The 26794-nt window shown below is 37.9% G+C and overlaps 2 protein-coding genes across 2 annotated transcripts in view; both read left to right on the forward strand.

Moving 5' to 3' along the window:
• The first annotated feature begins 14309 nt into the window (after nt 1-14309).
• Nucleotides 14310-21998, forward strand: LOC139141655 (lectin BRA-3-like). The gene is made up of 5 exons (XM_070711242.1): nt 14310-14449; nt 15161-15246; nt 20156-20519; nt 20811-20881; nt 21649-21998. The coding sequence occupies exons 1-5, from the start codon at nt 14310-14312 to the stop codon at nt 21672-21674; spliced, it is 687 nt and encodes a 228-aa protein (XP_070567343.1). The 3' UTR covers nt 21675-21998.
• Nucleotides 15167-26794, forward strand: part of LOC139142799 (C-type lectin 37Db-like) — a 49506-nt gene continuing 37878 nt past the window's right edge. The window contains exon 1 of the mRNA XM_070712966.1: nt 15167-15245. The gene's annotated coding sequence lies outside the window, so the exon portion shown is untranslated. The remainder of the gene's footprint in view (nt 15246-26794) is intronic.

Below are 26794 nucleotides of genomic sequence, written 5' to 3' on the forward strand. Positions count from 1 at the left end.
TTGTCACCGATCTTTTGGAAATTATTTAACCCTTTGAGTGCTGTATTTTTCCCACCAAAATTTTGATGCAACATTTAACAAATTTTTATGAATTTTCCAGGTTTTTTTTATAATTTCGAACAAAATGGACATCACATTTCATTGGCTAGTTTTTATCAAAATTTGGCAAAATCCGAAAAAATTGACTGGTGTATATTTTTGTAAAGGTGACAAAATTGACTCTGGCGCTCAAAGGGTTAATGGTGGGTCATTGATTGTGGTCAGACTTTGGTGGTGTGTTTCAGAGAGCGTATCATCCACAGTAAAATATTGTAGCAGGAAGGGAGACTTTTGCAATAAAAAGAGGGCATGCGAAGAGTTTCCTAGATAGAGAGTCAAATTAAGGCTGAGAAAGGTTGAGAAGGGGAAACTTTTCAAATTGTAGTAGGAGGGTAGTTGTAAACATGTTTCTCGGCCCCAAACAATTTTGACATTTATGCAAAATACCTTGCAACAGACTATGTTTCCATGGTGAAGTAATTCAGTAACAGCTTTTGGAAATAGGGATATGTTTGTGGCTGACTCTTACATGGAGTAAATTATATTTTACATCACTATGTAAAATGTGTTTGATTCCAACTGTACATAACAGAATCAAACGAATGCGCACAATCGCTGTTGCCTATTTGGAGATATGATGGACTATGTATTAATGACCTTTTTTGCTATCTTTTAACATGTTTCCATACCAACAGTTAATCCAACTTTGTTTTTGTGCAAATATTGCAATATTATTGAAAAATCCTGATGCCATTTTCAGAGAAATTTGCTATTCGTGGCTCGAAGTGTAACGACGGTTTAGGATAACTGAACGTAGTGAAGTGTCTCGTGCCTTGTTCCTCTTGCGATCACTTGATTAGTGTATTTCTGAGCTGTAATAGACTTTCGGAGGGTGAGGGCTAAAAATCGGATACGGTGATATATCGAGTTGTGGATGCTCCACTCAGAAATCGACCGTTCATTATCTCTTGATGCGATGCAAAGATTGACGGTTGTCGTTTAGAGAAATTTTTCAAAAGCTTTTACCAAAAATTGATACAACGTGATCAGTATAAACACAGAACCACTTACTTGCAAAACATTCTCCACGTATGTTAGAATTTTATGTACGTGCATCGGACACTTTTCTCTAATATCATAATGTGGAAGCTGATGTATTTTCTTCAAAGAAAGCATGATTTGCCTTAAGATGTAAGCTTATTCCTTAGGTGTTGAATTAATACTTGCCTTGACTTGTTTTGGCTTTCAAATTTGCTGACGCAAGAAGACTTGTGCTTAAAAGTACAGATTGTAAAAGTACAGATTGTTTAAGTGTTTGTGACGTCAATTTTACGTGTGCAAATCCTCAGTAGGCTTGTGACAATATATAGAAAAATGTAAAGCAACGGGAAACTTTTAACGACTGAAATCAACATGCATGGGATAGAACTTGAACTTTTGCTCAAACTTTCCTCAACGAATCTTTTAACTTTTCTCTTTCGAAATCAAGAATGAAAATCGGGGGGCGGGGGGTCATGCAAATTGTGGTACCAGAGAAACACATTACCCAAGATCACAGAGTAACATAGGCAGAGTAGCAACACTTGCATGCCTTTTGTTCCATGGTCGTCTCGGTAGACTATTGGCTTTTCATATTAAAATGAGCTCCAAAGGTGTTAAACTTTTTGGAGGCTTTGTTTGTGGTTGATGATTACAGAGATTATGCGAAAAATACGACGAGATGGCATCGTACTGCCAGTCGCGTAGCAACCATAGTTACTTTGTGAGCTCTCAGGCCAGAAACACTGCTTCACGCCAATCAAAACATAACACGGCAGCAGTTTCATAAACATGTCCTTCCTTGACGCACGTGTAAAAGAGGGTACGACTGACCGTAAACCATTGAGTAAAACCAGACAGTATCGATAAAAGACTTTCAAATTTGGTTCAAACACACTCATTATATATTCATAAAAATATGAGAGGAATTTTTAAAACGGTAAAACTCGTTTTCCTGAAGCTCAAAACACTCCCGTTTTCGCAAGCATGTCAATTCTGCTCAGCACCGCACGACAACAACAACACAAACTTTGCCGAACATACTTTCGCTTAACAATTGGCGAAAATCCGAAAACTACCGAAGGATTCATGGTCGGCACTCTTCGGAAAAGAGAGGCGAGAGCAACCTGAGGCGAGGCGAACATGGATGGGTTACGTAATCGCTTCACGTCTTAAACAATACCCGTTGCCACTCTATCTATCTTTCTCTATGCCAAGATTTACCAATATTCAAAATGGATGCCATCCCCGTGTTAACTCTCTGGAGAAAATTAAAACTTTTGATTTTTTAAAAACTACGTGAAAAGTTTTCTTATATCAAGAGCTTTAAAATGAACCCCAACAAGTGGAAGATCAGAAAAGATTTGTAAAAGTTTTACAGTCCAAAAAATTGTCCCCGAGGCCCATTCTACCTTAAAGGATCAATTTTAAACGGGAGATTTTTGCCGTATTCGGATCGCTTGCTACCACTGCGAAGTGCTTGAAGTCGTTTCATGATACTGATATTATATGATATTTAACTTTAATTCTGATATTTTATTTAAGTCCCTGAATCAAGTCGTCATTCTAAATACAGAATACCTTGTAAGAGCATTACACGCTTGCTTTCGTAACCATGGGACCTAAGCCGCGCGATTAGCGTTGTTACGCACGACTTTGCTTCTCCGCAGCGCCGCTATGCAAACCTTGAAATGTACTGATTAGAATTTGTTACACGGTGACCTTAACATCGCGCTGCTTCTTTTCACCGTTTTATCAGTGGATTCCTCTCTTGTACACCAGGCGCAGCTACTAGCAAATTACACGCACACATGTAAACACTTTGGAAATGTGTTTGAAGTCAACTTCGTTAACGGTAGTGATAATGTCTATTAATTTCGAGGTCATGACCTAGGATACTCCCACTCTGTCTCCACAGGGCTCACGTATTCTCTTATGAAAAAAAGAACAAACCTTGATCAGCACATCCCTATTTAAGTGGTTTTTGAGTTGTTTACAGATATGAAGGTATCGGTTCATTACGCTATGTAAGATGACTTCAAAAGTTGAGCTATAAAGTCACCACAGAAGAACTTTGTGTTATTTCTTGTTTTCATATGATTCTTGCGTTTTATATAATCCATGTTGCATATGTCTACTAACCTACAGTGTTACTTTGTCAAACTGATTTCTGAAAATCCCTGAAATAATTACTATCAAACTAGGAATATTTTCATCCGACAATTACACAAAAAATCTCTCAGTGAACTGAGTTGTTGAGAACGAAGACATATCGATAAATGTTTAATTTCACGGCAAATATCCTTACCGTTGTTCATTTCATATTATTTTCAGATTAGTGAAAAAAATCAGCAAACCTATATTAGTAAAATGTTGTGTATCATGTGCATTAAATATAAACAGGTGGGCATGGCAAATTTTGTATGCGATTTTCCGATGAATTGACAGATGTTTTAGAGCTTAAAACGATTGCCATTAATTTTCAATAATCTAGTCATAATATATAAGGAGAGGAAGGATTTCCTTCTATCTAATACCTGTTATGCCGCCGAAAAGATTTACATTGGGCATAGGTAGTTATATTATTATATCATGAGGGACTGGACTTAAATTTCTCACCTGAGGCGCAATAAAATAAAGAAAATAGAAAGTGAAAACTACGCTAAACAATGACAAAACATGCGAAGCGTCGGGAAAATAACAATTTACCAAAGAAGGCGAGAAGTATAATATAAGTATAGTCGTGTGTCCCATAGTCTAATATGCCATTGTTTAAATTGAAGATGAACCCTTCGAACTACCTTTTCCGAAGTTGGTCGTTTCTCATGTTTTGAGGGACTTTTGTGGAGCAAGAGTTTGTGTGTTTTCGATATCTTAATTTTTTTTATTATTATTAATTCTTTATTTCGGACAATGAGCATGTCCATATATATAAATGGTTACAGGATTGGCAAAAAGAATGATACAAAAAAGGTTACATCAAGAAATATTCATTTATGGGTTAGACCATAAAGACATATTTCTGAACACAGATTAGAAGACTGAATTTATCCATCTACCTTTTCCGAAGGTAGATGGATAAATATGACAGCAGTACACTTTTAAAGAAATGAAAGACAAGATCGATCCCAGGATAGAATTTTCTAGGGCCATCGACACTGAGTAAAGATCTCTTGTGATGAGTGGTCTTCTACAATTCATTGCATATTGCTTGAATGTGAGATTATCTTCCAATGCAGAAATACAGCGAACCTCCTCCAAATACATGTACAAAATATATCATGACCCTTCACGTAACATTGTACTAAAAAGTATTACCTTTTCCCTTCCCGAATGGCTCGCCCTTCTAATTTATATCTTTTACTCTGTGGTAGCTCTTCTGAACAATGAGATGACTATCTCCAAAGAGTAACATATTGTAAACTAACTTCACACATTTTTCTATCTTATCTGACAAATGGCGAAGACAATGATTTATTGCTTTATTAGCCTATTACCTTGTATTTTTTTCTAAATAGCAATCGCAATTGCTACCTCAATGGAATAGCCAATCAGCCCATTTGTTGTCTTATTAGCCAATCACACGTGACTTCTAATCTTTATCAGACAATTGGACAATTTTGGTATCTTCTTGGCCAGATCTTAACACTTTTTCACTTTACTAGTGCACAAATATCGAAATTCAGTATTTCGGAGTAATACAAATTTACAGAGCTCTTGCGGAATGACAACTGTTGGTACATATTTAGACTAATAAATACATAACTTTAATGCATAAGAACTTTTTATGATACATGCCGACCCTTCAACTTTAATGAATCAAAACATGACGACCTTTCAACTTTAATGAATCAAAACATGACGACCTTTCAACTTTAATGAATCAGAACATGTCGACCTTTCAACTTTGATGAATCAGAACATGCCGACCCTTGAACTTTGATTAATCAAAAATGCCTACCTTTCAACTTTAATGAATCAGAACATGCCGACCCTTGAACTTTAATGAATCAGAACATGCCGACCCTTGAACTTTAATGAATTAAAACATGCCGACCCTTGAACTTTAATGAATTAAAACATGCCGACCCTTGAACTTTAATGAATTAAAACATGCCGACCCTTGAACTTTAATGAATTAAAACATGCCGACCCTTGAACTTTAATGAATTAAAACATGCCGACCCTTGAACTTTAATGAATTAAAACATGCCGACCCTAGAACTTTAATTAATTAAAACATGCCGACTCTTGAACTTTAATGAATTAAAACATGCCGACCCTTGAACGTTAATGAATCAAAAATGCGACCCTTCAAAACATGCATAGAACTGAAAGGATTGAAGATGACCATCCCACTCTGTTCTTCAACGTATACAGTCAAGATGAGCATTTTAATGATATAGACACAGTCATGTGTTAGAAACTCATTTCAATAGAAGTATTACACAATCAAAGAAAAATCAATTATTTTTTTCTTAGTTTTTCATAATTACGTTTCAGATCAAATTTCACCATTCCAAAAACTGTGAAAAGACTAAATATAGTGACCTTGTATTGCTTCAAATATCTCTTTCATGCTCATTCATTTAAACAGAATTGGAACTTATTTGGGATAATTGGATGGTAAAATAATGTCGATATAATAGACAAATGTTATCTCATCTGTTTTTCGTTATATATTACCCACTTGCTTTTATGAGTAATTTGCGATATTGCAACATTCAGATATATGGCACCTAACAAGTTTGAGAAATTTGCAAAATATGAAAATCCAATTATCCCAAATTAGTTCCAATCTTGTCTATACTACTTACAGCTTATGACGATATAGCATGGTATCAGCATGAGCGCTTTCAGACGTTCCACCAGAACCGAAAGAGAAAGAATTGTCATAGAAACGAGCTAAGTCTTCAGTATTTTCTTTGTATTTTTACTTGACGAAGTGACCTACTTTCATTTCCTGATTGTTGCCTAAAACAACATACCTTTCAAACTCATTTAGGCCTATAAGACGGCATTAGGACGATTTCAACGGTTACCAAGGTAATTGTCCACGAGATTTGATTTGATTTTTTGCCCGATGAACATGATTACTGCAATTTGATGTCATAAAAATAAAATTAGAGATCAAACTGCATGCGCTGTTTTTCAGAGTATTAATATAGGAAGTTTTATTGTGGTGATTTATTAGGCTCGTGACTTAGGTTCGTGGATGTTAAACGTGTACCCATTTCAGCGACTTAACAAATCTAAAACTACAATATCAGCTAATGTTGGGGTTGTCAATATTTGAATCAAGGTTATAGTTTTATTTTGTATGAGTGTATACCATTCTTCTTTTGTGTGTAAATGTTAAAACAGATGAAAGGTTTAATATCCCGGCCATGAATGATTGCCCAACACGGAAATTTAATACGCGAGTGTTTGATGTGCCAGGTTGCCTGTAATTGGCACAATTTCTTTGAAGGTAGCATCCATGAACATACGAGTAAATGAAGTTGAATGCTATGCGTCATTCACGTTCTTGTTAATTAACTTGATACTCTTTCACAAAGTTTCTGTATTATAGACGTCGATAAGACATCTGAAGAGAGTAAATAATATATCTCGCGACAACTGACCACAAACTTAAAGCCCGGTGCTGACTAGATTTAATCCAAAAATCTAGCAATGTATTTATATAACGATTGCAATTTCAAAGGAGAACAAAAAGACAAAAAACCTAATAATCTTTTTAGCACCATAGTTAATCACGATCTCGGGCCTTTTCGACCTGGGGTTTAAATTGTAATTATATCTTTATCCTTGGTGTAAATTTCAACATTGCCTATCGAATGTGGGACAAAATTATATCGGGAACTTGAGTAGCGCCATGTATCACCAAATTTTCGTTGATTGCCGGTCAAAATTGATAAATACCTTTTCATTTCGAGTCCTTGTGGCCAATAATAACATATAATGTAGATATTTTTGTTTTGTACAATCAAAAAATGACATTGAATCTTACCGTAATGCAGTAGAAGTTACCAAAAGCAGCGGGACTTTAGTACGATCTTGTAGAGGTGATGAAGATTAATTGTGTACACGAGTCTAGACTTCTGGTGACTGCATATGCTTTACGGGGGTGATACTCTATGTAACTTTTTCTGTCTCAGAAGATTTTGAAGGATGTCGTCTTCAAATTGAAATCAAATCCTCAGAAACGATATTTAATCGCAATATATGGAATATATCCGTAAGTATTGGGAAGGATTTAGATAGGATATATCGTTACGAGGTCAGAGTTTGCGTTACACGTCTGGTTTTACGGATAATCAAATAATCTTAAAATGGAAACAGTGAGTAATATTTGATGGTGTAATTCCAACCAGATACAGTGTTAAAGCGCAATTCTCAATGTTTGTCGATTTTCGGAGATAAAGCTTTTTCCAAAAATGTCTGTAAGGTAACGAGCACAATTAACGGCAAAGGGCGGAAGAGAAAATTGGGGGGGGGGGGGGACGAAAAAGAAACTGGGTGTTCAGCAGGGGGCTTCACAATTCTACAAACCATAAGGAGGGCCTCCAACTTAGTCAATGCAAATCATACCTACAAATCACTCTCAACGAGACAGAAAATTCTTTCATAAACTATTATTCTAAGGTTTTCAATGAAACAGCCGTGTTTCAATGACTGACAATCATAAACAATTTGTGGTTGTGGACACTATAACGCTGACTGTAAAAGCGTGGGAAAGACTGATTACAGCAACATTTGACTATCAATCATGTGGTATTAAAAGGTAGCCTGAGGTAGCCCTGAGGTATGAACAAACAAATTGGCAGTGAAGAGCCACAGGCGCCGAGATTTTGAACCTCCACCTCCCTGTTTGTTTTTCGAATCTCCTATAGCCAAATCAAAGTGGGCACTTTGACTATAGCTTGCCCTAGATCTCGAATGACGGTGAGGCAGTGGCCCTGAAGTGAAAATATATTTCACAGATGGCATTAAGTGGCCACAGGCGTTAAGTACTCTGGCCTCCTAACTCAGTGTACATCAACGGTATGGCAACCCTGAGGAACTCGAATGCATAAACAAACGATTTTGCAGCGAGGAGCCGCAGGCGCCGACTCTCTGCGAGTTTCTGTTAGATCCTCTAGCCCAGTCGACATTAATTAATTTAGCTGTAGATTACTCTTTATCTGGAAGCACAGTAAAACATGGTCCCAACGGGGATGACATACAAAGATGGCGGATGGGAGCCGCAGCCGCAACTTCTTGACCCCCCTCTATGGTTTAAATTCGTGTTAACGGCTCCTTTTGAGATCAGTGTCTTGAGACACAGTGTGAGATTTTAGCACAGGGAACTCTGCCTCCTTGTTTGTTTGTTTACACGTGCTTGTTTATTTGTTACGTATGATTGTTTTCCATATACAAGAAAGAACCAATAAAGGGCTGTATTTTTGTTCATATTTGTCAATAAAGAATGGCTTTTATTTGTTTATTTTGTTTGTTTGTTTACAAATATAGTCAATAAATGATACTTTAAAACGTTTCTCATACAATGCCACATATGAAATAAAGCATACCCCGCCTTTGCCATGAGTAATAAGCACTCATGTATGTCCACCACTCTCTCTGAATTCTCACCCTTTCTAACAGTGAGTCATTAGAAATGGTGAGTATTCAACCAACCATACCAATACAAAATCAGGTGAGAGGAATAAAGATTTCCACTGCGGGAATTTGAAACATTTTCAGCGCTTGCGAGTGTCAAGATGTACAAAAGAAATGTTAACTCGATTGGAACTAATTTAGGGATAATTGGATGGTGAAGTAGCGTCGATTTAATCTTCAAATGTTAGCTCATCTACTTTTCTATTTTAAGTTATACACTTCCTTTTATTAGTAGTTTGTAATATTGCAACATTCAGCTATAGGGTACCTAACACTTTTGAGAAATTTGAAAAATATAAAGATCCAATTCTTCCAAATTAGATCCAATCGTGTTTTTATATATTGGAATTTGGGAGTTTTATTAAACAATCGACCATGAACAGCTGATATCAGCAAAGGAAGGCATTAAAGGCACATGAGCTGCAACTTTGGCAGTATTTTCATGATTTTGTATTTAGATTAAAATCAGTTCATAGAAATGTTCTTACTCAGAGATGTTTACTCAAGTATAATCATCCAGTGAGCGGGACTGCGTGGGGAGGTTTCATGAGACAAATAATAAACGGGTGCCAGGCCCAAATATGGCCGCCTCCGCCTCTATACAACTACATGATAAACAGCATACAACTACATGATAAACAGCGTAAATGATGCATGTACACATTTGAAACTTTACAAATACGACATGGTGCATTCCACTGAAAGTACGGGTAAGGGATTCGCTCCACTTTGACAAAAAATCTCCGTTTTATTCTAACGTAGCAAAATTTTGAAAATGGCGGGAAATTTAAAATGAACAAAAATCTGTTCAAATTTTTGCCTATTCTGCCAAAAGCAAACTTTGTTGAGGCATAGTTAATGAGTATATCATTCAATTTGCAGATTGCAATGAATATCTGAGCAAACTGGAGGTACCTTGAGGTTGGACAAATTAGATGATATTAGATATTACATGAGTGAAGTTGATTGAAGTGTATCATTTTGAGAGTGGACGATTCTGTCAAGACATCCACATGTAGCCGAACACTTCTGATCCGAAATCTCGGTGTATACTTTATTGCAGAGTATAATCCACCTCTGTTTCAAATGACTTGGATCCGAAGATGCCTCTGAAGTTGATAAAGTAAATTTATGCCAGTTTCATTTTGCAAGAAGTTGATCAGATCATTGATGAGCACTGCGAAGAATGCAAACATGACTACTTGTCGCAAAGAGAACATGGATAGTTATGTATACTACCGTCCCACAGATGGATGTGATTGCTGTACAGTTCCCAACTGCGGCAGATAGAATCAATAAGAATTTAGTGGAGAATAGCGCTGTTCACGGTTACAGGTTTGTTACTAAATATAGCTGTACGCGCGCGACATCGGACACGCAGCTTGAAATGCGGACAAATTTTATCACTGTTGCATACATGGCCGTTTTTGCAGCTTGTACTCTGAGTCGTGAATATGCTTTTTAGTATTCATTGTTACACTAGCAGTCGTCTACTAAGATTTGTTTTCGTCGATTTTGCATGCGCAATTTTCAAAAGCGTAATCTAAAAATGCGGACAAACATTTATTTTTGCATATTAATGAGAGAACAGTGACGTAAACTGTGAACAGCCCTATTCCATTAAGGCAGTAGCTGAGACTCGTGGTGTATTATGGAATTTGAATCAACCGATCTTGATGGATTGATACAGTTGCTGTGTTATCGCTGGAAGGATGATCAAGAAGGTTGCCTTGCAACTCTATCAGACAATATAACCGGGCATGGAATTATGACATAGGGGATGACAGAGACAGATAGCAGTGCGGAGCCGCAGCCTTATGCCATGGCCCTTTGCCACGCATAGTCACATTTGTAACATGAGTATAGCAGTACCTCCAGAACACTTGCACCGAGCCTGTCAGATTTTTGTCACGTGAATGAAGCGTTCATGAAAAATGGTCCCCGATTTGCTCACTTCTAACTAAAACTGACTCCCAGCCTGTGTTGGTTACATTATTATCAATAGTGATTGGTGTTTGGGGAGGAATTTCTTGGCATGTAATATGCGCCCACGCTGTTGACAGTAAATACAGCATGGCCTACCAAATTGGATTTTCGAAAGAAACATCGACAGTTTTACCGTCTGAATGGCGTGCACGTGTTGAGACATGGTAGGAGAAGCACCGTATTTGTGCAAGTTTACTCGATAGCGCCAGATTTTGGTAGTAAACAGGTGCAGCACCCCTTTCATGATAATTTAAGCGTTCAGCAACAAATAAAGATTGATATGTGTATGCAAATCCAACAGTTAGTCTATCCGTACATTTGTACAGTCAATGACAACAAGCAGCGCTCTAAGAAGGGTCATGAGACAAGCTTGATGATAGCAGTTGAAATTTTAATATGCAAAAGAGGAGAATTTTAATATAAACAAACATATTTAATCGCTGAGGGCGACGTACACATCAGGTTCACACAAGAGACCAGCACTCACGGTCGTAGTATGGTTTATGTGTGGAGCAGTTCAGCGTATCAAGTGTACAGGCACGGTCATTCACGGGACAGGAATATGTAAATTCATTTTAATAGCAGTATGAGACGTAGGGAAGGGAACTTGAAATTCCGATGAGCACAACGTGTCCAACACAGGCCTTGAAATGTGTCATCGGTCATGCGTTTTTTTATTTTTTTATCGCATCGTGTTCAGACCCTCGGAGCTCAGTGTGAGTATATAAGGTTCGATGTACGAATAAATGTGTTTAAAGAAGACTGTATACACAATACTAGTCATACACATATAGTGGTATCTGTGATATCATATACAAAGTCATATTGCCAATATAGGTGACGATTAGATCCGTTTCATCCACTTCATTCACGCGGACTTTAAGAGCGGAGGAAATTATTTTGGAGAGATTTTAACAAACTTGTAAATTCATCAAACACTGAGCTTAGATCTTGTCATTTCATCCGACTGTAAACTGTGAAATGGCTGCCTGGTGGCCATTTTGTTAGGTATTTTTTATGTCCAGAGCAATAGCATATCAAAGAAAATACTCAATATCTGTTCATTGCCCAACCTCATCCTGTCCATTAATTTAGGCTGTTTGCAGTAAGGGAGCGTTCAGTTTTTACGGCTGGGGGGGGGGGGGGCCGGCAAAATCTTGTCGCCGGTTGTTCAAAAAAATATAGACCCCCCTGCATTTTTCGTGAAAAAAAGATGACCCCCCCCTTTGTCAGACGAAAAAAATTGATGACCCCCCCCCCCCCCCGCTTAAAAATAACTAAAACCCATATGTCAAATTTACCCACATGATTTGGATTTGAACTCCGGTACGCGGCACACTTTATTCGTGTAGCAGAGATGCCAGTGCACAAACTTCTCAGCCACATCCATTGAAACGTCTGTTAATTAGGACGACTGTAAGGCATAGACAACTCATGTCCATGGACATTGTATAAAGTGAACTTTATTGGAGTGGTTCGCCAAAGGCAGCCCTCCGGTTAAGAGGGTCATGGGCCATTACGTAAAGTCAACTTTATTCTAGTGGGCCACCAAAGTAGACTTTACTGGACAGGGCCGCTGAAGGCGCACGGCCATTAAGATTGCCGTGGGGTATTACATAAAGTAAATTTATTGGAGTGGGCCGCCGCAGGCGGCCCGCCGGTAAAGAGGGTCGATCATGGCCATTGCATGAAGTAAACCTAATTGGAGTGGGCCGCCAAAGGCGTCTGCCCGTTAAGAGGGTCATGGGTAATACATAATGTATATTTATTGTAGTGGGCCGCCGAAGGCGCCCCGCTGGTAAAGAGGATCGATCATGGCAATGGCATAAAGTGAACTTTATTGTTGGTATTATGTTTTTGAAAATGTGGTGACCCCCCTTTCCTACCAGTGAAAAAGCGATGACCCCCCCCCCCTTTGCGGATTCCAAAATTGTGATGACCCCCCCTGGATTTTGCCGCCCCCCCCCCGGCCGTAAAAACTGAACGGTACCTAATCACCAACAGCTGGTTGACAACTCATCAGGAAAAGGACGGATTTGTGAGCTAATAGCGAGTTGCTTGGCTGAACATGACGCATCAACGCTAACTGCACCTGTGCCTTGAAATTGAAAGAGTTAAACTTCGTTAAAACTTTACTAAACGACACTTTAAGGCATAGAAGTCAGGAGTCACCCTGCGTATTTTGTACTAGAGTGACGAAATATCTTATATTTGCGGGCAATTGGAATTCAAAATCACCGCCATTCCTGTATTAACTCTACGAGGAAAATTCTTTTATTTCACCAAATTATGACGATAAAAAGTTTATTTACACCACAAGCGTCAGACAAGAAACGCATTGTAAAGCTTCATGCTCCCTATATAGTTCTCGAGGCATATTATAAAAATGATGAACTAGATTTGTATAAGGCAACACATAATGCAATGAAGAAGTTAAGGCGTAGATAATGTTTTCAGCTTCACTAATCGTTCAGCAGTGCGGGAGACAAAGAAAAATATTCTATGTACCAGTGTATTGCGATGAAATATGTGCATGACATTTTTCTGCAATTAAGCAGTCCATTTAAAAAAAAAACCAGCGGACTCAAAAGGTTCTAATTTGTCATGAACACAAAAGTCTGTTGTCAATATCGTGCATTCTATTGTAACTGTTACATGGAAATCGCATTAAACTAAATAATAGTTTATAAAGTGTTCGCCAATAACTAAGGCTTTTCGAATATCATTAATTTCAAGTTGAATTATTTTGATACAATTATGCCCTTTTTAGCAAGCACCTGTGTGTCTGTCCCCTTGTCTTTATGTGTTTGTATGAATACTAGTGTCCTTATGTATGAAAATCGTGCAAAAGGCAGCGGAAACACTCTGTTGCCCTGACGAGAGCAGTAAAGTATCAACGTCGACAATAATTGCATGTCGATTATCTGTTTATTCTGGATAATGGAGAACAATCTATCCTTTTCGACGGACAATCAGTCCTTTCTGACATACCAATACGTTTGTTAGCCATATGACCTATAAACCCAGATGCTACTGAATGTAGAGATAATAAAGACTGTAAATTGAGACCTGAAAGACTCCTAAACGCAAATTGGTTGTTAATAAAACATATTTCCAATTATTGATGATCTATCAATTATTTCAACATTATACAATATGCACTAATAAAAGGAACAATATGTATGTCTGTTGAGTTAGGTAATTTTCCATCGTGTTCACGTATGGAAACATTTTTTATCACTTAATAGCGCTGCTGTCGTGGGATTAATCGCATTGTTGAGACAGTGACAATATGTTTTGGGTTTTGCACAACTGTAAATACAGAAAAGCGAAATCGAAATTTCACTACGAAAGGGTGTTTTCGATTTCTGTAATTTTACTTAAGTTGTTCGAGATTTCCATCTCGATGACAGCGGCAAAATCCTGAAGATTTCACTTGACTGTAGCCGATGATTTTGCAAAGCGTGCTCAGATATATACCTTTCACAAAAGGTTTCTTTGTAACTCTTATTTGAGCCATTATGCTTGGTAATAAATTATCACTTCAAACAAAGGTGGCGAAAACAACATTCCAAGATCTAGTCAATATGGAATGTTTTGATGATATACGTCCATTTGCCTTTCCGCAGTCTCCAATTCTTATATATACCCCGGACATTACCTGCGGTGTTCATTGGTCACTGGAGTTGATCGACAATCATTCTCAAGATAGTTCTCAACTGTTCCGGTAAGCTAATGTCATTTATTCGAGCAACTTTATTTCTTAATAATCATTGAAACTCGTTACGTTACTTCTGAGTGTGTGTGTGTGTGTGTGTGTGTGTGTGTGTGTGTGTGTGTGTGTGTGTGTGTGTGTGTTACAGTCTTCCATTCTTCACGAACATCTGTAGAAGCACACGGTGCTTTGAAGCTTGTGCTAAATATTAGTCCGTCTATCATAGTGTGCTAAGCATCCCAGAGAATATTATTGGCTGTCCTTTATTTGATGTTTTTGAAGAATGAATGACTGGAGCACAAAAACAGAACATTTTTCAACTAAAAATGAACAGACTTAAAATTGGGAGAGACTAGTAAGAGTATTGAAAGAAAACAAACTGTTAATGGCCGACTATTTTAGCCTGTGTACGAAATTCGTAGTCCCGGTTCAGTAACGTACTTGCACTTTCAAAGCGGGTGATGACATTACGTTCTACATTGTCAAAGTGAAATCACATGTGGAATTCCCTCGTTGATTAAAAAGCTCTGCGACCTGCATACACATTTCTTATTTATCTGCTTACGATCTGTCCAGTTAAACCGATTTATACAGCAGTAGGGCGTTTCATTACCGACTTTATCTACCAATGCAGACTCTTCGGTTGGTTCAATCGCTTTTATATTACGTAATTGCTTTTTCTACTTCTCAAAACATTCGTTTCTTATATTCATTAAACAACAGAGGGACGTCTCCACGAGACAACATGAATGCTGCAATAATACTCTTAGTAGTGATTGCTGTAAACCAAGCCTATGCCACTTCTTCTGGTAAGAATGTAAAGTCTTTCTTTTCATGGGACTATGATTAATAAAGTTTGCGAATGTATAGCGAAGAAAGCGATGACTATGGACATAATATTACTTAAGTTTATCTCCGTCATGGCGTGAAATGATTCGACTAATAATAATAATAATAATAATAATAATAATAATAATAATAATAATAATACTTAGCTCCTGCTGCTCTTTTGCAGAATATTAGATACTAGTATCTCTTCTTCGGACGTAATATGACCAGGGCTAAAATCAAAGAATTCACTAGGCTGCCGTCATTATTTATCTAAGCTTTGTGCTTTATATATTTTTTATTTATCTTTGCATCGCCATGGCAGGTATCTCGTTCACTTAACATGCCCATGAAGTGAAGCAATACAGCAAATGTCATTATCATGTCACGCTGTTACGTCATGCTCGTTTGCAACGGCATTGCAACTTCTCATCTGATGAATATGACAAGAATGTGAAATGTCCCTGACAATGCACTCTCTGTAGAGCCTAATCTCTTTAATCCAACATTTAATACGGTAATTCGTTTAACATAATCAGCTCTATCTGGTCGTAAAGAACTAATGTCATTCCGACAAATGCCGTGACAGAGTTGTGAAGAAACAAACACACAAACGCAAATAAATATGCTTTCTCGATGAAAGTTTGTTATTCTCAATGTATTCTTATCGGGGCGACTCACAGGGTCTTGTTTAACGTATTTCGTACAATATTGCCGCAGAAGATTACATCAGACCAACAAGACAACCGTTCAAGTCGAAGCAACCAACCGAGGACAACAAACGGTAAGACATGACAGAAGAGATACTTACAGGTCTAATCGGGAGTAAATGTAATCGCAAAATAGGTTTCACCTCACACTGTGTTTTGTCAACGGCCAACATAGCATGGTTAAATGACGTCAGACATTTAGAGAAAGATGATTGGTCGACAGTCATCGATCGTCATTCATCTGCCTACTTATTGCATAAAGAAGCAACTGTATGGCGTCAACATTAGGCATGACGTCAATGAAATGGATGTAGATACAACATTGTCTCTAAGTATCCTCATTGGTTACCTAGTTTCAGTAGATATATCGGTCCTGACTCAGCGCATAATTTTAAAGTACTATGCACTTTGTTTGTTAATAAATTCAATTTTTCCGTCAGTATGTAGTTCCTTAGGTTTGTGTTGGTGAAAGTTCGTACTATAGTTCGATTAGTCATGGATTGATATTGGGATTATACATTCGGCTCTCTACTACACTATTTACGGTAGAATGCGCCTCAGGGACAGATATTCAGACTCTCAATCTTTTACACTTCTTTTCTGATCTATCACTTGTGGGGGCTAATTTTAAAGCTCTTGAAGTAATAAAACTTTTCGCCCGGTTTTAGTTTTTCGATTTTTTTTAATTTTCTTTTTCTCCATAGAGTTAACAAAAGGATGGCGGCCATTTTAAATTTCAAATATCGGTAAATCTTGGGTAAATTGTTCCTTTATTTGCCCGGTGATCCCCGATTTTATTCTTGAGTTTTCAAAGGGAATAGTTGCAAGCTTGCTTGAGGAAATTTTCAGCAAAAGCATAGGTTTTTCACTTTCGAGGCGCATACTAACTCAACACATTACACATAGGATAGCTTTCAGGAAGCTGTGTACGAAAGAATCTCTCTTCCTCTGTCCCAGAACCTAAATCTGTCACGTGTTGTTATCTCTTCACTATGTCCCCTTTTGTACTGCCGGCTACCCTTCTCACCCGAGAACAAACACCGTGTAGTGTGTTCCCTAGACTAGCCAACTCGTCGCTTGGCTTTTTCTCGGGCATAAGCGGCAGTAGCTGGCTGGCCAAGTAGCGGTTTCACGTCCACTAACCATCTGCTAAATAAATGTTGTCTACCTGTGCAGTACGTGCTGTTTGTCTTTGTTACATCGAGTTTGTCACTATGGAATTTGTGGCTATGATGCAGATCATGGCTTGATACTTTTTTTCTGATTCGCGATATCACATCGCAATCAGCGCGACAGCCTTTAAATTTATTCCTTCAATTTACTCTGTTTTAGATCATGTTCATAGGCCTACAGACTTGCAACAAGTCTGCATGTATATTTTCCCGTTTTCTTCCTCAGTACATCCCTCGGTTACCTGTTTCTCGTTTCTTTGTCAGTTCTCCCTTTCGTCTCGCCCAATCAGTGCCCAGCTTGCATAGCTTTAAAGGTAGGTATCTAAATGGGTTTCCTGTTTTTCTCAGTACCGTCTAAATCGTCATGTTTTTTCGATTTCTCAAACTTTGACAACAACGATGGCTGTTCTGAGTGGACAAGCTGGATGAGTGACGAAAATGGCCAGCCTTTGGACCCAAGCTCGATAGGCGAGTTTGAAATCATTAATCAATTGCGAGGCACCTATGGATTTTGCGACAACCCAATCGCCATCGAATGCAGGCTGGCCGTCGACCCTCATACTCCGCATGATCAAACCAGCCAAGTTTCCCTGACCAGCGATTTGAACAACGGATTTTTGTGCTTCCACAGTCAACAGACTGGAGACTGTTTTGATTATGAAATTCGCCTTCTCTGCCCTTCAGTATGCGGCAATTCCGCAACGACACAACGGCCTGAACCTACACGACAGGTACCTGCAGGTATGCAGTTTACGTCGTTTAGATTAGATGATCCGATGATCTGTCTTGGAAAACCTGATCCCCACTAGACAGTTTATACCCAAACTGGTCATCTCTTTACTTAAGCTAAACAGTGTTGAACAGTTATGGTGATGTTCCTATGAACTCTCTTGGAAAACTTGATCCTTTCTAGAATGTTATATTTAAACTGGAAAACTCTTTAGCAACGCCATTGTGCACAACAATGACGATATATGCTCGATAGGCGGTAAAGTCACTCTGACATTGAGGCTAAGTTAATAAGACGGGACTGGTTCTTACTTTGTACTGTTAAATGGACCGGAAGTATGTGAAAGCATAAAATCAAACGGCTTGAAAATTGTAAAAAGTTCTGCACCCCTAGGCCCCGAATTCAAATATACAATACTCCCGTATGATATTTTCAACAAAGGACCTGCTATGTATAATGGTCACTTCGAAATGGGGAAAATTATGGCCTTCATATTAATAAGTGAAACACTCGAAGCCGTCTTTAACTTATACATTGAAAGCATTATAAGAGACATATATGGTAGCATTCCAGAGACTAACTATCATTGACCGTGACATATTTTGAATTGCTTTCATGGCGTGTTAAAACAACAAGAATTTCACTAGATTACATGATATGATAGAGGGGCTGTGACGTGAGCATCCGTCAGGCACCAGGAACTCTATAGTGCTGCTCGCAGCAAGGTAGACTCTCCACAGTCGCTGTGCCTTGTTTTGTGCGCGCCCACGATGGGACTCCATTCGAAGGCTACGCGCTGCCAGACACAGCGACTGTCGGTTTTTGCAAGTATATGAATATTCATAAGGGTTGTGACTTCAAAAGAAACACCTATCTAACCGGGCGGAGAGAATATATACTAGTAGCTAGTGAACCTATATACGCGGTATGGTTTTATTTTTCATTTTTCATTTTATTTGGCTATGCTACTTGTCATTTTTGTTTTGATTAACGGGTGTGTGGAGTTCTATAAAGTACCCGGATCAGGCAGAAATCCGACCGGTCGCTTGCAAGAACGTCCAGACCCTGGGATTCGCGTCGCGTCTCTGAAGGGCGCGCGCGTGTTCCAACAGCATGAACAGGGAAGAACGCGAATCGCAGGGTCTCTGCCAGACTAGCAGCAAGGTTACAGGCGATGAATGAGGTGCCGGGCCATAGATACCTTGCCAAAATAAATGCAACCTTATACAATTTTTTGAAATAGGCTTCACTCTTCAGGTAGATTGCGCCTGGGGAACAGATATTGGCACTCTCAAACTTTTACAACTCTTTTCTGATCTAGCACTTGTGGAGGTTCTTTTTAAAGCTTTTGGTGTAATAAAAGTTTTCACCGGCTTTTTTCGAAAACTTGATTTTTTTCCATAGAGTTCAAACAGGGATTGCGGCCATTTTGAATTTCAAATATCGGTAAATCTTGGGTAATTTGTGTCTTTAGCAACAAAGTTTGCAAGGTGACCCCCGATTTTTATTCTTGATTTTGAAAATGTATGGTTAAAGAATCGTTGAGGAAAATTCGAGCCAAAGTTTAAGTCTTTCACTTTCGAGGCGAATACTACGTTAAACACGATTGAAACCAATGTGGGATAATTGGATGATGAAGTAATGTCGGTTTAATCTGCAAATGTAAGCTAATCTGCTTTTCTTTTTAACTTATACACTTGTTTTTATGAGTAATTTGTAATATTGCACCATTCAGCTATAGGGCACCTAACACTTTTGAGAAATTTGAAAAATGTAAAATTCAATTATCCCAAATTAGTTCGATGGTGTTCTTAAGTTCTGGAACATGGTGAAAATACACGATTTAAAAAAGGCTAGGCTATTCTTCCTTTGCTAAAACTAAAAACCTCTTAGAAACAGTCTTCATAAATAGACCAACATAAGTGAGTATTCGAGTATTTTTGATAATACTTTCCTTCTATCATTTTTCAAATACTAGAAGTCTAGTGCGTGGTTTAATACACCGTAGTGCTGAATAATCCTATACGAAGCATAATTTTAATGATATGGCATTTACGTTTGACACTGTCAAAATCATTACAGGATGTAAAATCAGATATTGCAAAGATTACTTACACGTACAAATCTGTTCACTCTGAGAAAATTCAAAATTCAAGTGAACTTAATCTTTCTGTTCCGATGAAAAACCTTAAAACCTTGTACGCATGCCAGAATTATTAATTTGGTGATGTGAAAGTTCTCTCTTTATTAATGTGTCACATACTTTGTGTTCTGACAGTAACTTTCACACGGTGTATACAATGTTACCAGTACACTGCCGTGTGTTCCAAGTCTAACTGGCAGGCTGCCAATGATTCATGCGAGGCAGACGGTGGTTGGCTTGCAACGATGCATACAGAAGCAGTGTGGGACGAATTAAAAGATGAGATAAAGGATGCTAATATGAACAAGAAATCCTGCCATGGGAATGGATTTTGGATCGGATTCAATGATCCCGACAGGAGTCTTGATGGAAGTACTCACGACGAAACAGCATTCGAATGGATTTATCCGATGTGTAAGAATTTTACGAAATGGGCACCAGGCCAACCTAATGATAACAAAAAGCACGACGATTCGGGACAAAATTGTGTCCAATTATGGTGAGTCGGTTTCTAAAGTATTTCGATATGAGGTCAAAAATTGACAAATTTCAACCGTAGTGTTTTCCAAAAAGTCTTATTAATTCTGCATATTTAAACCATTATACCATTTCAAAATAATGTCAATTAAACGAGATAGCTAAAATCCATAACATACTAATCTTGTTGAATGTGTAATTGAGCGCTGTATTTTTAAGTTTAGTGCTTTATTCTTTGTGTAAAATTCCGTTATCGACCGAAATTAGGCCTAAGATGTAACATTTTCTATTTTGGTCATGCCTTTTATTTTAGGACCAAGAAAGACTTCGAATACGACGATGAATACTGTAACTCTCCGAAAGGCTATATTTGTCAGAAGAAAAGTAAGAACCTATACGTTAAGGTAGAACGCGCCTCGGGGACAGACAATCGGACTCTCAAACTTGTAGGGGTTCATTTTACAGCTCTTGGATAAAGAAAAACTTTAACGGTCTTAATTTTTTCGAAAATCCAAAATTTAATTTTCCTCCATAGAGTTAACACAGGGATGGTGGCCATTTTGAATTTTCAAAAATTGCAAAATGTTGGGCAATTTGTTTTGCTAGTTCCGAACTTTGCACGGTGACCCCTGAGTTTTATTGTTGATTTGGTAAGTTTAGTTTAAGAAAGTTTGAGCAAAAGTTTTAGTCTTTCAATTTCGAGGCGCATACTACTTCTGGTACAATGGTTCTGATCTACATAATGTGATTATGGGCAATAATTGAAACCCTTTGACATGATCCTGTCATCGCTACCGTCTCTTATTTGAAACGTAACGAGAGTCATACTCCGTGAATACTCTAGAAACAGAAACTATTACTCCTTTTTACTGTAAGGTATTTACCATTCTATATCGGGAAGGATTGCAATGATAAAACTCCGGAGAACGAATATCAGTTATTCAATAACAAAGGCATTATTTTCTTGATTGTGGACAGAAAATTATGTAAATTTGTGACAGAGGAAGAAAGTTAGCCTATTTTGCCATATTTGAAGTCAAAGTTTGCAACGGAAAAAAGCATATCTTCACTTATTCATAGCCTCTCATAATATATTGCCTCCCCTCATGTGCTGTGCTTTCTCACCGGTTGTGTGGATTGTTTTATTACAGTTGAAGCTACGTGCCAATGTGCATAATATGGTTCTTCCTCCTCGCATTAGTGCCAACATGAGGATCAAATGCAGTGCCTCGCCAGATGTGTATCCAGCTTGGAGACATCTTCGAAAAGAAACACCATATTTAGGATTATATGTGGACAGACATGATGCGCTTTGAGGTTTTCCCATTTGCCCGCCAGCAAAGGTTCAACAATACATTTGCGGGTCCTTTCTTTTACTCTGTCATTCTAAGCTCACTTAATATTGTTCATGGCATCCCTAGCTCGCTATCAAGTATATTTGGCAACATTGTAACCATTTAACTTAGTCATAGTAATAAAATCAAATGACTGAAAGAATGAAGACGTAATCCTTATCATTCAATGCAACTTCTACTCCCACTGCACAGAGCAGTCATGTTTTTTGAAAGGCCTTTTCTTATTACATTTTCTATCGCTGACGCACATCCCTCTTGAACAGACCGAATTCATTTTCTCTGCCGGTCAAAAACAAAAGAACGCATTTTAATGGATTATGATAATTGTAAATTTTAAGTCAAAATAGAGCTCGGAACACATATTTGGACTCTATGACTTTCTGGCGAAATAGTTGTGTTGACTTATTTTGAAGACCATGCAGTGAATGGTCTTCAGTTGACCGTTTTGCCTGCTGTTTACGAAGCCAAGATAGCGACCCCATGCCTTCAACGCAGAAAAACCTTTAGGGATATGCAATACGTATAGTATACCCCCGGTGGTGGCACTCCAAGAGAAAATGGGTATCCATGCAATACGCACTTACAAAATCGCAAATAAAGGATAGGTGTTTGTGCAACATCACTGTCCGTGAAAAAAAAGAGAAAGAGAGTACTGTGCTGTTTCCGAAAAACTGGAAAACGGATATGATTAAGACATTTGACAAACTTAAAAGTATTTGTGTCACTGAGAAGACGTTCACTAAATTTAACTTCTTCTTAAACTAACAGACAAACATTTGCGAAGTAATTGCTAAAGCTATCGTCAATTTGTAAAGGACACACACACACACACACACACACACACACACACACACAAAACACACCCACACACACACACACACACATATATATATATATATATAATATATATATATATATATATAATATCGAAGTACACAGATTTCCTCGTAAGAAATTACAGTGCTCATTGCTGAAGCACAGCGTTATAAATAAAAACATAAATTACTTCAAGTACCAAAGTTGATATTTGCATGTTACTTAAGTTTCATGCATCCTGCAATCTTCAGACAGATGAAATGACTTCTTCACTTCTTCGGTCTGAAGATTGCAGGATGCATGAAATTAAAGTAACAGATATCATTACTTTGTACTTTACGATGTGTATGTATGTATGTATGTAGGTATGTATTGCTTAGCTGACTAATAAGCTTAGATGTCATATCGAAAACCAAGTAAGGTACTTCCTGTCCATCAGTTCACGGTTGAGCAACAAAATTACATGCGTCATAGGATTTCGAATCTTATAAAACATTACTATTCACTATGTGGTCTTCAATATCGGACTCGAGTGCGGACTAGAATGCGGTGATAATAGACCAGCAGTGGAACGAAGGGAGCCGCGTCACAAACAGATAAAAACTTCCTTGAATACTATTGAAACACACACGTTTAAATACCATAGACGTAGCCTAAGGTTCAGTGGGGGCAGCTGCCCCCCCCCCCCCCCGATTTTTTAGGGAAAATGCAAACTTTTCTAATACACATAGATGCTGATAAAATCGCTTTTATTTCAGGGGCAATTCCGCGTGATTCGAATTGATTGTTTACCAAAAAACGTCAAGCGTCACTGTACTTACACAGACTCTTCGCTATTATTTATATTGTTCCTATGGTTTACGCGGGGTTAACTGAATCAAGTGCTACTCACTGTAGTGCGCTGAATAAAAAAATGTAGCTCTTTTTCGGTTGAAACTAATGGGAGAATGCAAAAAGAAGCGCACACATAGACAGTGCATTTAGTCAAGTTACAAAGTTGGAGAAGTCGCAATTTGCCAAAAATGTCAGACAGTGAAAGTCCGAATCCGGTTGTCGTTGTTGTCATTTGTATTGTTGCTTATATTTATATTAGTCTGGTGTTGTTGCTGACCAATAAAATTCAACAAATATAACTATTCTGTTGTTGTTCCAAACTAATGTAGATGTTCTAAGAAACACCACTATCATTACTTGACTCAATGCAACTCTCTCAAAACGTACTCTCTCTCCCTACACTTATAGGTTGAGAGTATGTTGGGAGAGAAATCTAAAATTTACTTATCACTAAGTCCTAATCAGAATTGAAAAGAAAGAAACAAAAATCATAATGAACATGTTTATAATCATGATAGCCGTAGAGGAAAGATGCCAGATCAAAGTCATTGAAGTGTGATTTTTATAAACTTTGGCCAAAAATATTGAACTCGAAATGTATTTTTTATTTGGCATCGGGCGTTTACTTTATCTCTCTCACACATATACTATATCATTGTTATAGCTTAGTTTTGGCAATGACGAGGACGTATTATATCGAGTGGGTGCGTAGACATCAGTGTTGTTTACTGATTAAATGCAAATGAGATGTAAATTTATGTAAATTATCCACATCCTCACTAAGCTAGATTCTGCCGCTTGGCAATTTGGTCAGGCTACGGGAGGTTTCAGTAAGACAAATAATAAACGGATGTTACACCCCAATATGGCCGCCTCCATACAACTACATGATAAACAACGTAAATGGTGCATGTGCACATCTGAATCTTTACAAATACGACATGGTGCATTCCACTGAAAGTACGGGTAAGGGATTCGCTCCACTTTGACAAAAAATCTCCGTTTTTAGCTAACTTGGCAAACTTTTGAAAATGGCGGGAAATTTAAAATGGACAAAAATCTGTTCAATTTTTTGCCTATTCTGCCACAAGCAAACTTGGTGAGGCATAGTTAATGAATATATCGTTCAATTTGCAGATTGCAATGAATATCTGAGGAAATTGGAGGTACCTTGAGGTTCGACAAATGAGATGATATTAGATATTACATGAGTGGAGTTCGATTCATTGAATTGTATCATTTCGAGAGTGGACGATTCTGTCAAGACATCCACGAGCAGCCGAACACTTCCGATCCGAAATCTCATGATCAGTTTAGACTTTATTGCAGAGTATAATTGACCCCTGTACCGTTTGTACAGTCAATGACAACGAGCAGCGCTCTAAGAAGGGTCATGAGACAAGCTTGATGATAGCAGTTGAAATTTTAATGTGCAAAACAGTAGAATTTTAATATAAACAAACATATTTAATCGCTTAGCGCGACGTACATATCATGTTCATACAAGAGACCAGCACTCACGGTAGCAGTTTTGTTAATGTGTGGAGCAGTTCAGCGTATCAAGTGTACAGGTACGGCCATTCATTGGACAGGGATATATAAATTCATTTTAATAGCTGTATGAGACGTAGGGAAGGGAAGTCGAAATTCCGATGAGCACAACGTGTCCAACAGAGGCCTTAAAATGTGTCATAGGTTATGCGTTTTTTCATCGCATCGTGTTCAGACCCTCGGAGCTCAGTGTGAGTATATAAGGTTCGATGTACGAATAAATGTGTTTAAAGAAGACTGTATACACAATACTAGTCACAACTAGATTGACAGTTCATGATAGGTATACCTAACCCAAAGCCTATGAAAGATATTAGGTGACGTCAAAACCATCACTCTACCGTTTTGTACCAGCTCCTGGAAAGTAACACGCGCTTTAGGAATATGAACAAGAACTTCTATATCTTTCACAAACAAAATAATTCAAATCATCAGAACTTTCATTTGAAACCGACTCCTTCCTCAGAATAAATATAAGAGACCGACACAAAATGCCGTGCAGTTCGTAAGAATTGATGGAAATATATTATAAACGATGGATGAAAATCAACCTTTGATGCTGTTTACATAAGAATTTTCCTGAGTGACGATTGTTGGATGGGATTCTATGTAGGACTGTGTGCAAAGAGCATAGTAAGATGTTTGCTATGAATGGCGTAAGATTTTGTGCCAAAACATACAGAATGCTGTTAGAACCTGAAGTTATACTGTTATGTGATCTCGTTGTAAGGATATCGTTAATGGGATGTTAATGTTAGTTGGATGCAAAGTTGTAGATGTAAGTGTTGAACCATACTTGGCATTTGTGAGGTCGAATGCACCGAGTAAAGTCGGTTACTTCTCTGGGAGCGTAATTGTATCCTGATTTCTGTGAAAATATCGATTATTAACCAGAATGGAAAAAAAATCACAGATACTACTATCGTATCTGTGATATCATATACAAAGTCACATTGCGAATACAGGTGACGATTAGATCCGTTTCATCCACTTCACTCACGAGATGTTTAAGAGCGGGGGAAATCAGTTTTGAGAGATGTTAACAAAATTGTAAATTCATCAAACATTGTGCTTAAATCGTGTTATTGCATCCCACTGTAAACTGTAATGTTATGTTTTCACCACAATGGAACTCATTCTCGGGCATAAAGGCCCATCTATATCTCAGTATTTTTTTAATGTAGAGTACTCTATCCTTTCCGAGTACTTGTAATCAAAGTACCCATTAACAAGTGGGGACTGTGTCATCAACGATGACTTGTTCCATAAGCAACTTATTGCATACATACAATGAAGGTACATCTGCTTTATCTGGGTTCAGGATCTAGCGGGAAATACAACTATTTATCGATTATGATAAATAACTTGTAAATATTAAACATGACATAACAAAAACTTTGACCATGTCGGTATCTCTGCAATAGTATATCAAAGAAAATAGTCAATATCTGTTCATTGCCCAACCTCATCCTGTGGATTATTTGTGGCTGCTTTTGGTAGTAATCACCAACACGACGGATTATCGCCCTTACCGAACAGTATATAGTTAACAGCTCATCAGGAAATAGACGGATTTGTGAGCTAATAGCGAGTTGCTTGGCTGAACATGAAGCATCAACGCTAACTGCACCTGTGCCTTGAAATTGTAAGAGTTAAACCGTTCAAACTTTACTAAACAACGCTTTCAAGCATAGAAGTCAGGAGTCACCCTGCATATTTTGTACTAGAGTAACGATATACC

Source organism: Ptychodera flava, chromosome 10, assembly GCF_041260155.1.
Source record: "Ptychodera flava strain L36383 chromosome 10, AS_Pfla_20210202, whole genome shotgun sequence".
Lineage (NCBI taxonomy): Eukaryota > Metazoa > Hemichordata > Enteropneusta > Ptychoderidae > Ptychodera > Ptychodera flava.